We start from the raw sequence: 14,217 nt of genomic DNA on the forward strand, positions 1-14,217 counted from the left end.
ACCAAGTCTCACCCTTGACTTCATGCTATAATATGATGCTGTTTGGTTGTCTGGAATTATAGCACCTTCCTGGGTGTGGGTTCTGTGCTCACTGAGGGTGAAACAAGTGGTATATGATAAGTACATATTTGGGTCTCCTATTAGCATTGTTCAAATTTAAAAAAAAGTATTTTTAATAGTATATGCCTGTAAGTACAGGTGCTCAAGGAGGCCAGAGTCACTGGATTCTTCTAGAACTGCTCCACCTAGGTACTGGGAAGCCAACCTGGGTCATTTGCAAGAACAGAAGATACTGTTAACTACTGAGTAACACCTCTTGTGCCTTTGACAGCTAGTTGAGAGGTGATCTGTGGGTGAGATGTACCTACCACATTAGTTTTCAGACATCAGTAGGGAAATGGGATTTAAAAAGTATTGGTGTTGGGCTGGATTTTAGAAATAGGCATCTAACTACTACAATCTTGAATGTAAGTTTTTATTTAAGAACTCAAAGAGCGATGGTAACAACTTCACAAAAAGATCCAAGAAGGCTTAGTTTTAGAACTGCTTACTCAAAAATGAGAATGGAAAAGTCTCCCAGTGTATACATGGAAAGCTGGTTTACTTGATTTTCCATGCATATATACTATTGTAAAATCAAACCAACATTTCTTACAGAAGCCACGCCTGCCACCTGCCACCTCCCACTCTGTATACTGTCTAAAAGGCTAAGTACAAATGTCAGTGTAACTCAGGCTTTTATTAGTAATACCAAAGCTCTATTACATTTTTAAGTACAGATACAAGTACATTCAACTTTTAGTTTACTAAGAGAAAGGAAACAGGAATATAAGGTAACAGAGGGAATACATTTTGCAGTGGCCTGTAACTGATGCAGTGTACACGGGTCTAGGATAGAGAGTCATAGCAGGATCACTATTCTCAGCCCGACAGGCAGGTAGGCATGGAACACTTGAGGCTTTCTGCTTCAGCTTTTTGGTACTGTAGTGTATTATGCATTTAAAAAGTCTATCTCTAAAAGTATTAATAACTCAATTTCATTCATGTCTGCAGAAGCTTTTAGTTTTAAATCTAACAAGTATTAACTATGACATTTGCTTTTGAATTTAATAAGATCAAATTATCTCAATCAGGAAAGGCAAAAGTTCATTCTCAAGCTTTTAAATAAAAATGTTTAAATTACTGGTAAAGAATTCTTTATAAATAACACTCGACAAGCAAATATTAATGCTGATAATCAACATGAAAACAATGTACAATTTTAAGTACTAGGCTGTTTCAAATTACTTACAGCGCACACATTCCTGAGTATAGCCCACGACAGTGATACTGTTTATTTCAGAGCTTTTCTCCATTTAGCTTAAAAGGTGTTTCTTCCCAAGAAACTGGACTTTCCTGTCAAATGCACTTGATCGAATAGGAGAATTGGGTTCATAAAATGGATTCATTGCAAACTAGGAAAGAAGAAGGTATTAGTAAGCCTGTTAAAGCAAAGAGGCTCATGAATTACAGTTGCTAAAGGAAATTGACATTTTCAGTTAAAATATAGCAAAGACAAAAGTCTGGGTCTCATTTTTAATTCTCATTGAAAATGTTTTTTTTTTTTTTTTTTTTTAGAAACAGAATTGGGATTTTAAAAGGGAACTTAAATATAGACTGTAATCATAAAGGCTAAGGAGAAAAAGACACCCAGGAAGTAAGGCCCACCCATGGCATTTGTGTGGGCTTCTCAAAGGATATCCACTGTTAAATTTTAACATCTTAGCCAGGTGTAGGTGCATACCCTTGCAATTTCTGCATTTGGGAGGTGCAGGAGGATCAGGATTCAAGGCTAGCTTTAGCAGCACAGTGAGTTCAGGGCCAGGTAGGGCTACAGGAGACTATCTCAAAAATAAAAATAAAATGGCTCAGTGCCTAAAGGCAAGCTGACAACCAGGCTTCTATCCCCAGGACACGAGTGGTGAAAAGAGAGTTGATTTCTGCAAGCTACCTTGAACTCTCTCCATTATGTAAACCATGGCAGGTGCCACCTCTCCCCAGCCCCCACAAATAGGCAAATCAGCAATAATCTTAAAAACAAAAAAAATGTCCCCTTAAAGAAAATTTTTCTGGTAACCTGCTGGCCTTGAACTCTAACACAGATTAGCATTAAACTCACTGTAATCCTTCCTGTGTCATAAGGCTTGGAATTCAGGTGTAAGCTACCACACCTGTTTGTCTGAGATAGGGTCAATCCAAAGCAGCCTCAAACTCACCGAATATCTGAGACTGGCTCTGAATTCTTGGTCTTCCCTTTCTACCTCCCAAGTGCTGGGATCATAGACATGCATCACCTTACCTGGCACCTCTTCAGGAATTCTGTATTCCAGTATTTTTGTTTTGAAAAGTACTCGCAGTTGCCGGGCGGTGGTGGCGCACGCCTTTAATCCCAGCACTTGGGAGGCAGAGGCAGGCGGATCTCTGTGAGTTAGAGACCAGCCTGGTTTACAAGAGCTAGTTCCAGGACAGGCTCCAAAACCACAGAGAAACCCCCTCTTGAAAAGCCAAAAAAAAAAAAAAACAAAAAAAAGTACTCGCAGCTAACCAATGGTAGTATGATTGATATGACCTATATACGTTAACATGGATCTTGAATCTACCTTGTATTCATTATGTGGATTAATCTATATGGCCTTTTGGATTATGTAAACAAATGGTAAATGTCAAATAGGTTCAGTTAAAATAGTTTCACTATATTGCTATTAAGTGGAAGGCCTTTTTTTCTTTCAATTCTTGGGTAGCCCAGCTGGCTTCACACTCATGACCCTCTCAAGTGCTGGGATTACAGACATCTGCCGTTGTGCCTTATAATTCTTTTAGTTTAGGGTTTGAATACTTTGCTTTAACATAAAGCTAAAATTCATCCGTTCCCTAGCTAATATAAGGACTTCATAACATATGTTAGAAAACACTAAAGCAGAATTACTAATGATAAAGAAATGTTCTTTTATGCCTTAATCTGGACTGTTTCTAGCCCTCTCACTTAAAAAAATCAGATTATTTTAAATTATAGAGTATACCATACCTTTATATACAAATCATAGACATCAGTAAAGAAGTTCTTTATTCCATCTTCTTGCCTCACATCATGAAGCATAATAAATCTCATATGTGAAAAAATTAAGGCACAATCTTTACTAGAAATGAAAAATTAAAAGCAATCATCTGATAAGATAACCTTCACATTGGTCACATAAACTGTGTTTTGTGATGGCAAAGCTGAATACATAAACTGGCTTAAAGTCAATTTAGCTTAAGGAAAGTGTACTCTTTTAAAGTTAGGAAATAAAGTAAAACAGCCCTTGGTATGGTTAAGATAAACCCTAGTTTTAAAATTATTGGCTGAACATGTTTACAAAAAAAAATAAATGTCTTGTAAGTGAAAAATTTTCATGGCAGCCTGATTCTTCAAAATCAGAGGCTGCCTTTACGTTTCAAGTTCTTGTTTTCTAACTCAGCCTTTGGCTAAGTATTTGTGGTAACGTCTGGGGGGCATTTTCTTAACTGCTAACTGATGTAGAGGGCTGAGTCCATTGTAGGCAGTACCATCCATAGGCAGGTGGGCCTAGGCTGTATAAGTAAGGTAGATGAATATAAGCCTGAGCAAGCCAGCATTCGGTATTCTTCTATGGTCTCTGCTTCAGTTCCTGTCCAGATTTCCATCAACAATGGAGTGTAATTTGAGAAGTACAAGCTAAATAAACCCCTTCCTCTTGAAGTTGGTTTTGATCATGATGTTTATAATAGCAACAGAAAGCAAACTATAACATAAGGAAAGGATATGTCCTGCAGTGACAAATGCCGATACAAACCACTCATTGAATTTGTCCACAGTTTTTAAGTACATGTTATTAGAAAGCCACATGTTTTCATCCACAAGGTCAAGAGCAGCATGGGCTATAAACTGGTTCAGATGACGGTGATCATCCTAAATGACAGAGAATGGAGAAAGATGTACATTTCCATATGGCACTGGTACCACAGACAATTCATTCTCAAATTCTGTCAATCTGTGTGTATTGTGTGTGTTTTCTCCTGTTTTAGATATGGCCTTACTATGTAGCCTAGAATGGTCTGGAGCTCCTGAACCTGCCTCAGCCTCCCGGGTACTAGGAATACAGGTGTAATGCCTGGTTTTCATTCTGTACATACATATTTTTCTTAGGGGAGAAGTCTTAGCATTTACTACGTGTATTGGTATCATGAGATATAAAGGATTATGTTTTTATCATCTTGATATCTATCACTCACAACAGGAAGAGCCAATTAATAAAGTCTTGACTATTAAACATTATATTTTGAATGCCGGGAGAAGGCAATTACCAAATTCTATAACTAATTAATCATATGTAAAGAGATTACTACTTTTAGGAGGAAAATAAGACAGAGCCTACTTTCCAGAAGCCCATATCTTTTTAGAAGAGAAACACACAAAGTGATGCAGATGTGGATCAAAGAGGGCACTTTCCCTAGATCAAAATGGATGTCAAGGAAAGCTACAAAGGGATACCATGCATATGGGGCCTCAAGGGCTGGAGGAAACAGGGAGAGCCAGGCTTCCTGAGCAGAAACAGTAAAGACAGTTGTGAAGACCTATGATAGGCCTCTTGTAGAACAAGAGCTTACATGGTTTGAGGATCTGGGATTGGGGGTGGGGAGGTCATATTCAGCCATAACTGTGAATTGTCATCTGTTAACAGCAGAAACAATCCTATCACAACCAGGAGTGTTCTTTTCGTGGGCAAAATGGCCTAACTGAAAAGAAGGTAGAAATGACTCACTATAATGTAGAGAACATTCCCAACCTGGATGTAGTCTTACTCCTATAGAATTCTCTTTCACAGTGCTTTTCTCAAAAAGCTACTTGTTGTGAAATAGACTCTATATAGTATAGAGCAGCAGTTCTCAACCTGAACAAGCCCTTCACAGAGATCGTCTTAGATCATCTGCATATCAGATATTTACATTACAGTAGCAAAATGAAAGTTATGAAGTAGCAATGAAATAGTTTTATGGTTGGGGTTCACCACAACTTGAAGGAGCTGTATTAAAGGGTGGCAGCATTAGCAAGGCTGAGAGCCACTGCTAGTCTCTCCTTGAGGAAACTCATATGGTCCTCAGAATGTGACCTTACTTAGAAAGAGGGTCACTGCAGATGTGGTTAGTTAACATGAGGTCATTCTGGAGTAGAGTGGGCCTCTAGTCCAGTGTTCTTGATGTCCTCGGAAAAAGTTTTGCTGTGTGTGATGCCTTATACCTGCAATCTCAGCATGAAGGAGGTTGAGGACAGAGAATCATCCATTAATTGGAGGCCAGTTGGAGATGCTTTAAGAAGGTGATGGCAGCCAAAGAGAGTGCTAAGACCATGTCAAGTTAGAAGGTGTTTTCATGTGCTGCTACCTAATAGGTCTCTGGAGTACACAGAAACTAGATTTAAGTGGCAACTGGCACAGGGCAATTGCTGCCACAGTATCGAAACAAAGCTTAAGTGTTTTCCTAAAAACAAAGCTTTGAAATAACATAGAACCGATAACTGGCAGAAAATACCATAAACAAATTTGTTATTTTGTTGGTACAATTCGAATAGTTGAAAAGTATCTCCTACTTAAGATTGTAATATATATATATATATGTATATATATGTATATATTATATATATATACATGTATATGTATGACTTTAAAAAACCAACTCCTTGGCTTACTCTGAATGATGGGCATCATATTCTTGAACCAAGTTTGTTCCTCTGGAACCATTCCCACAACAAAGTGCTTTTGCTATTGCTTTTAGAGTTTCCTGATATAGCCTGGGTACCAGCAGAATGGGGACAATATAAGCAGTGCAATCCTCAGGTGTAAACTGATCTATGTCTGTTCTGCTGAAAAATAAGATTTGCTGTTGAATGGACTACTGTGATATTTTGAGGCAACAAAATTGTTCCAGGCCCCTGACAGGTGGGGTACATTTCCTTATGCTTAAGAAGCATTTCATAGTGGGCAACATTCCTTCCCTAGCTCGTTTCTAAAAGTCCATGGAACTCCAGAGAAAGCCTTATTTAGTTGTTGCTGTATTTCAGTGGCTTATCTCTCTAGATCTATTTTAGTTCTAAAACACTATTATTTCATACCATTATAAACAACATAAAAATTCTTATGAAATTTAGATTGCATACGTACTTTGGATTCTGCTTTCCCAGGTGGCAAAAATTCCATTTCAAAAACTGGATTATCATGGTGGCCAACAATTACAAAGTAGAAGCTTCCAGACATTGTCTTCAATATAAAAAACTCCTAATCAAATTAAATAATATTTTTAGTCCTCAATACCAAGACCTAAAATGATTAACATAAAGTACAGAGTTCTAGTTTTCCTTTTTTTCCGAGACAGGGTTTGTCTATGTAACAGCTCTAGCTGTCCTGGAACTCACTCTATAGGCCAGGCTAGCCTTAAATTCACAGACATCTTCCTGCCTCTGCCTCCCGAGTGCTGGGATTAAAAATGTTAATCATCACTGCCTGGCTTACTTTTTTTTAAAAAAAAGTTTTCTTACTTAAATTTGACAACATGGTCTGCTTTCTGGTATATAGCATAGGCACATGACTTTCTACACATTAAACATCTGTGATATGTCCTTTAGAACCCAATGTACTATGTACTATATCTTCTGAAGGAAAATAGGAAACCTGTAGTATATCATAAGTATTCTCATGATTGAAAAATTTGAAATATTCAACTCAAGGGTCTTTGTATCTGATGGAGTATGTTGAGCTTAAGTTGTACTGTACTGGTTAATGTTCATATTAATACCTGGAAACACTAAAAGAGGTTGTTGATTAGCTATGTACAATAAAAAGTAGAAAAGGCAAAGGAAATAATTAGCTGCCCCAGAAATGTTCAGGAGGTACCCCTCAGAGGAAGCTAAAACCCAGCTATACCACAGAGCATTTTTATATAAAAGAGATAATGTACCATCTATTTACAAATTATACAGTGCATTTGTCTTCTTTCTACCAGAAAATTTAATTTGTATGCTACAAATTAAATGGCAAGGGCCTATGTGTCTCTTAATACACTAATTTAGGAAACAGATTACTGGGTATGGTAGACAAGCCTTTTCAATTTCAGCACTCAGTAGGGAGAGGCAGGTAGATCTCTGTGATTTCCAGAGATTTTCTTTATAGCAAGTTCCAGGACAGCCAGAGCTACATAACAGAGAGACTATCTCAAAACAAAAAGAAACAAAACTAACAGAAACTGGGTAGGGTGGGCAGAAACCAAGTATTCCATGGTTTTACATAAAAAATTTTACATTTATTTATTGTGTGTGTGTCTGTATGTGTGTGCACATGTGCCATGACTTGCGTGTGTATGGGAGTCAGTCATCTCTCTCCATGAGTTCCAGGGATCAAACTCAGGCTGTCAGGTTTGGTGGCCAAGTGACTGTACCAGCTCTATTCCATGGCTTTCAACAGAAATTATCAGAAAGCTGGGTTGGTAGATGGGTGGATCTTAGTATGTTTGTACTTTCAGTACAAGGGCTTTGGATTTAGAGAAAGCCAGGCTCTGACTCTTACTTGCAATGTGACCACAGGCGCAGTGTTTGTTGCCTCATCTATACAACAGTGGTAATATTGGAGCTACTTTACTGATACTTGTAGGAAGCTTCCTACACAGTCCAACATATGTAAAGCATGAAATTCTAAAGGAGGATGTCTGGCTAACAATGAGTGCTTGGTAAGTGTTATCTAGAATAACATTCAAGAATATGTGACAACACTAGGCTGTGACAACTAGTAACTCCTCAACCTGGGGTGGGGATCTAGTCAACCCCTAGCCAGCCTCCTGGATATCTGAGGACATGAGAGATCACAACTCACCAAGACTCTCTGGGTCTTTTGCTGATTCACACAGAACAAAAATCAATGAAATCCAAAGAAATCTGAAACGTATTTCCTAATGAAGGAAAAAGCAAGTCAAAGTTAGTACTTTTAGTTTAAAATGGGAGGCTACGATTGTGGGAGACAAGTAAGAGACTTTTTGGACACAGTTAAGATTTAGAACATTATCTGGGACAGGGGCCTACACCTGCAGATTGCAGGCCAAAATTTAACCTCAGGCATCCTTTTACTATGGTCTAAAAACTGCTTTTGCCCTTCAATGGAAGAGCTGAACATCGGCAACAGACACTATCTAGCACACATAGCCAGAAGTATTTAGATAAGAAAAGGGCCCAAAAATAAAAGTGGGTAACAAAGATAAGCAGGTCTGGCAGAAAAGCTATGCAAAGCTAGGGATACTTGGTAGTAGTTGCAAAGAAAAGGAAAGGGAGAGAGCTTGGAATTTGAACCAAGTAAACAATGATAGCATGAATTCTTGCTAGAATAGGCTGCAAGGCTGTAGGTCTGCAGTAGGTCAAGTGAAGGATTTGCTTTACTCAGCACACATATAAGCAGCAACAGCATAGGAGGGGGCCTGCAGGCAGCAGAAGGAAGTGCATGCACAAGAAAGATAACCCACATCATGCCCCACACTTGGTCCTTTATGGGATGTGCAGATGCTAAAGAAGCAAAATGTCTAAGGATAACATGAGATAAAAATAGGAACAAAAAGACAGACATGAGGGTTCTCTTACAACTTATCCATCTGGGCAGTGAGACGGAGCTTCTTTCCCTTGGAACATATTAAATGCACAAAACAATGGCTTTCCTAGGACATCCACATGCATGCACAATGCACTTCAATCATCCCCACTTCCTCACCACCTTCTCATTGCTTCCTTTTTACTAATGTGCTCTCTCAAATAGTCCCCACTTCTACTTTTATGTGCAAATGTTATTCAACCTAGATCCCATATGTAAGAGAAATCATGCAGCAGCATCCAGACTCACCTACAACCTTTTAACAACTATTCTCAGCCGGGCGGTGGTGGCGCACGCCTTTAATCCCAGCACTTAGGAGGCAGAGGCAGGCGGATCTCTGTGAGTTCGAGACCAGCCTGGTCTACAAGAGCTAGTTCCAGGACAGGCTCCAAAGCTACAGAGAAACCCTGTCTCGAAAACAAAACAAACAAACAAACAAAAAAAACCCCAACTATTCTCAGGCTTACCTCACACTGGATAAAGGTGTCACTGGGCAAAGGTGACACAAACCTATGTTGTCCACACTAATGTAATTTCTGCCAAGGTAAAAATGTTGTACAACCATATAGTCTAATATGGAAGCCAGTAAGCATTTGAAATGTAGCTAATTTAACTGCAGAACTGAATTTTTAATTTGTTGGTTTGAACTTAGTATCTGTGTGGGGCTAGCACTTCTAATACAGAATAGCTCAACTTTAGATCAACTATTCTAAACTTTATAAAACCTCTGCACCTTCTCAACCAACAAAACAAGTACTACTATTTAGAGTTCCAACATATAAAACAATACAAGCTGTCTCATGCCTGTTTCCCCAGCACTTGGGAGGCTGGAGCAGGAGAGCCACTGTGGCTCTGAGGCCAGCCTGGATTATGTAGTGAGATCTTATCTCAAAATGGGAACTAACAAACAAACAAGCACAAAGTAACAGCTGTGCTTAAAAGTATCTGTGTTGACCAATGTATGTGTCGGTTCCTTTTCTTTTTTGAAAAATATTTATTTATTTATTATGTATGCAGTGTTCTGGCATGTACTGTAAGCTACCATGTGGTTGCTAGGAATTGAACTCAGGACCCCTGGAAGAGCAGCCAGTGCTCTTAACCTCTGAGCCATCTCTCCAGCACCCCTCCTCCCCTCGGTGTCTGCTCCTTTTCTTCAATGTCCTGGAGACCCCTGAAGCTGACCTCAAATACAGAGATTAAGCTGGGCACTGCAATCCTGGCACTGGAGAAGCTAAGGCAGGCAGATCATGGATTCAAAGACAGCCACAGCAGAAAAGAGCAAAATCAAAAAAGAACCAAAACCAGACAGTGGTGGCACACATTATTAATCCCAATGCTTGGGAGGCAGAGCCTGATGGATCTCAGTGAGTTCAAGGCCAGCCTGGTCTACAAAGCTTCCAGGACAGCCAGGACTGTTACACAGGATTTAGAGAAATCCTGTCTCTAAATATCAAAACCAAAACCAAACCAAACAAAAAGAACTGAAGTGTGTAAACTATGTTAAGAAAAGCAAATGCCTTTGTAGGTCACCATTAGGAAAAGCAGGGCTTCTAGCACTATGTATACACTGAAATAATTGAAGATGAAAATCTGCTTAATTTCTATTTTCTCTTACAAAGCGTGACTTCTCAGTAACAAGCCAGGCTGGGCAGAATGCAAACTTCAAGACCTAGGTATTTCAATTCAAACAAGTCTTCAGGTCCTGGCAAATTATATAGCTTGGAGCAACAAATCTACATCTATTGTTACATAACATTAAAGAAATCATAGGCACAGAAAGGCTCTATATGCTAAGAGATAGGTAAATGTTATTCCTATTTTCTTATTTTTTTAAAGTTCTTTTTTTTAAAGATTTATTTATTTATTAGGTATACAACATTCCTTCCATGTACACCTGCACACGAGAAGGGGGCACCAGATCTCATTACAGATGGCTATGAGCCACCATGTGGTTGCTGGGAATCGAACTCAGGACCTCTGGAAGAGCAGTCAGTGCTCTTAACCTCTGAGCCATCTCGCCAGCCCTGTTATTCCTATTTTCAAAAACAGGTAAAAGTGTTATGTCCTCAGCTATAACCGGGTATATCCAGAGACAAAAACACCAACACAAATAGGTATTGCCTGGCTGGTTTTGGTCAGATACCATGCTAGGACCCTTTTCTGTACAGTAGCTCATTCAGTATATACATTTTTTTTTGGTTTTATCGAGACAGGGTTTCTATGTAGCATTGGAGCCTGTCCTGGAACTAGCTCTTGTAGACCAGGCTGGTCTCGAACTCACAGAGATCCTCCTGCCTCTGCCTCCCGAGTGCTGGGATTAAAGGCATTCAGTATAAATTAAAAAAACAAAATGAAATAAAAAACCACCACCACTAAAACGAGTTATTATTCATGCACATTCTCTGCTTAAACTAAGAACAAACCACATCAAACTATTCTGCTTTGCAAAGGAAATGTAGCAGGTGGGTAGCAAACTTTCTGGGTTATTTTAGTATCTATGTAAGAATGCACTGGAGACCTATAGCCTGCGTGATAGAAAGGCACCCTCAATGAGAACAGACACACTGTTTTTATTCTCTATGGTATCCCCAGGGTTACAACAGTGCCAAAGGGCCAGCAAGCACTCATTATTTGCTGAATAAGGGGTGACTTACAGATGACTTAGCATTAATACCCAGGAACACTGAGTGTCTATGCCAATTTATGGTACGTCTCCAGGGAGATTTCGAGAATGACCTTAACCTAGTCCACATAGGCATTTGGACCAATAAGGTTTTATTTTATTTTTAATTTTGGAGACAGGATCTTACTGTGGCCCAGGTCAGCTCTGAACTCATGATCCTCTTGTTTCAGTATCCTGAGTGCTCAGATGGTAGGCCTGACCTATCATGCCTAACACTTATTCAGTAACTTGAAGGTAACTTACCACATTCAAATACAAGACAGCTATTATGAGCTTATTAGCAGGTAATTAAGGAATAAAAGAGATTTCCACTTCTGGGTGTGGTGGCATATACCTTTGATTCTAGCACTTGGGAGTCAGACACAGGGGGAGCTCTGTGAGTTTAAGCCAACACAACCATCCACATGAGACTGAGGACAGCCAGGTCTACACAGAGAGGCCCTATTTCAAAGTGAGGGGTTAGGATGGGAGCAGAAACCTAATCAGATAGTATGACTGCCAGGAGTTGGTGCTGAGAAACAGTGTGGTCAGCAGTGAATGACTGGGATCAATTATTCATGGCAGCTATGGGTACAGAATGTGCATGAGGCCAAGCACTTGCTAACTCTGGACTTGAGACTTATTCTAAATGGCTCTAGAGGACAAACCCAGAGCTGTCATCTGCAGTTAGTAGGACGCTAAAATGCATGATGGTGTTAGACCGCCAGTGCAAGCGGGAGGATGAACTTAGAAATCCTTTCCAAGTTATGCATTTTAAATTACAGGTAATACAGATAAAATTCACACACCCCATTTCAAAGCCATCCATTTTTATAGCAAATCTCTCTACAGTCTCTGGAGGAACGTCTAGAAACTTCCCTGTGCTCCTGACAGCAGTAGCTTCATTTGTTCCACAAATGAATAAGGGCTGTAAAACTAAACTGGTGTCACACGAGAAGCCATATGAACACCACTGACAGATCTCCAATGGGAAAATAGCCCTATAAAGTCAGAAGCAATGCCCTCATTCCCAAGTGAGTGTAGGTTGACTTTTAGAGACCACTAAATCTACTTCTTTTTAATTTGGGGATCAAAGACAGTGGAGAAGAGTTCAAATATCTTTGGGCACTGATGCTATTTTAAAACAGTGTTCGTAACACATCAGCATCATTTTAGAATATACTTCACTATTCTGCTCAAAAGCTTTAATGCCTCTCAGCTATGTAATCATGTACCAGTATTCAACATGGGTCCTCCTACATTGTTCCCTATGTTGCTTCTCAATCCTGTTGTTCACTTCTGCTGGAGTAGGCCAGTCTACTTACTTCAAACTCACTTTGACTATATCCACTCAAGAACCTTCACACTTAAATGCTGTCCCTAATTCTGTGCGCATCCTTAATTCATCATTTACACTCCAACTTCTTCTTTAATTGTCCAAAACAAACACAAAAAATGAAAAAACAAACCCAAAGCTCGTTCAACTCCAATAAAGTCTAACTATTCTTGCCACCCCTCAACTATTATTTTTATTTTTTTTACAGCTACACATCAAAACTCTTTGTACTCCTTTGTGCTGTTAGCTTTAACAATGACCCAATAGCATCTTCATAGACCTTAGCTACCTAACATCCCCAGCACATAACTCAGGGCCAGGCTAGAATCTCTAGGGCCCCAAGTGAGCCCTGGCATTAGTCCTCTGCTTATTCCCCCCTTCCTGTGATGCTCATCTTTTTTTGTTCACTATCCAAATGCTACCAGTCAAGGCACTGAAAAATAAAATCACACTTTCCCCATAGAGATGTCCTCAATCACTTCCACCTGCAATCAGCTTTCTTGCTAAACGATCCCGTCCTCAAGATTTCTTAGTCATCATTTAGCTCACTGGCTGTAATGGTTTTCACTCTTGCTTCTGGGGATTCTGGTTTCTTTTCTTTCCAATTAGCCTTATTTCTTTTCTTTTTTGGTATAGGGTCTCATTTATGCTAGACTGGTGTCCAACTCTCTATGTAGTGAAGGATAATCTTAAACTTCTGATCCTTCTGCCTCCACCAATAATGTGGTTTTTGGTTTTCAATGCAGTGCCTGAAATTTAATCCAGGCCTCTGTGTATGACAAGCAAGTACTTAACCAACTGAGCTACATTCCCCAGTCCCAGATTTACATTTTCTTCTTTAGGCACATCATAGCCCAAACTGACCTCGAACTTTAAGCAATACTCCTGTCTCAGTCTTCCCAGTGTTGGCATTACAGATGAGCCACCACGACCGGATCTTTATAATCTGAGCTAGGCATCCTGGGCACTTGGCTCATCTTTATCTTTCTCACAGCACATACACAGTGGGTTTTTTTTTTCCTATAAAATTAAACTCTGTGGTTCTCAACAAGATGCGATTTTTGCTTCTGAGAGCATCTGTCAAGAGTCCGGAGACACGTGTGTGCGGAGATAGGGTACTACTGGCATTTCATGGGAACCGACCACTGCAATGGCACTGCAGCAAAGACACACTGGATTAACTGACTGACCTCGAGAACGCCAAGCCTCCAAGAGCGCGGAGGTCGTTTCCACGTGGAAACCGGGGCTGTGTCTACTGGGAGAACTGTAATTAAGCGGCCCCGGGGCTGGCTCTGATGTTCGGAGTCAGGGCAGGACAGAGGTACAAGACAACATCCGCGTCACGCGGGGTCTGGGACGTCCCTCGCGGACCCGGAGCACCCGCCCTCCACTTCCCTCCAAATCCTACCTGTAGGGAGACGCCAACAGCAGAAACGACCGCCTCGGAAACCCGCGCTTGGTACTTTCAGCCGGGGAACCCACAGTCACTCACGCGAGATCTGGGGCCATACTCTCGCGAGACGTGGCGGGAGCGTCCGGCC

General features: G+C 40.1%; 1 protein-coding gene across 2 annotated transcripts; it reads right to left on the reverse strand.

The window, feature by feature from the left end:
• Window positions 1-855: 855 nt before the first annotated feature.
• On the reverse strand, window positions 856-14,177 carry Trappc2 (trafficking protein particle complex 2). 2 transcript variants are annotated; one of them, XM_005358735.3, is made up of 6 exons: window positions 14,085-14,177; window positions 7,917-7,992; window positions 6,216-6,329; window positions 3,823-3,967; window positions 3,065-3,150; window positions 856-1,454 (listed from the first exon to the last, which is right to left on the reverse strand). In XM_005358735.3, the coding sequence occupies exons 3-6, from the start codon at window positions 6,306-6,308 to the stop codon at window positions 1,356-1,358; spliced, it is 423 nt and encodes a 140-aa protein (XP_005358792.1). In that variant the 5' UTR covers window positions 6,309-6,329; window positions 7,917-7,992; window positions 14,085-14,177; the 3' UTR covers window positions 856-1,355. The 2 variants fall into 2 exon arrangements, with proteins under 2 accessions (XP_005358792.1, XP_013206043.1); XM_013350589.2 differs by lacking the exon at window positions 14,085-14,177 and adding an exon at window positions 13,867-13,884.
• Between the last annotated feature and the right edge of the window lie 40 nt (window positions 14,178-14,217).

The sequence above is a fragment of the Microtus ochrogaster genome, chromosome X (assembly GCF_000317375.1).
Source record: "Microtus ochrogaster isolate Prairie Vole_2 chromosome X, MicOch1.0, whole genome shotgun sequence".
NCBI classification, from domain to species: domain Eukaryota; kingdom Metazoa; phylum Chordata; class Mammalia; order Rodentia; family Cricetidae; genus Microtus; species Microtus ochrogaster.

What these genes read in the sequence shown, in the direction of transcription:
- Trappc2 (XM_005358735.3), bottom strand. Translation starts at nt 6,308, where the DNA reads ATGTCTGGAAGCTTCTACTTTGTAATTGTTGGCCACCATGATAATCCA. An exon ending in CTGGGAAAGCAGAATCCAAA is followed by an intron (nt 3,968 to 6,215) that starts GTACGTATGCAA and finishes TCTGTCATTTAG; the next exon opens with GATGATCACCGTCATCTGAA. An exon ending in TCTATGATTTGTATATAAAG is followed by an intron (nt 1,455 to 3,064) that starts GTATGGTATACT and finishes CTTCTTTCCTAG; the next exon opens with TTTGCAATGAATCCATTTTA.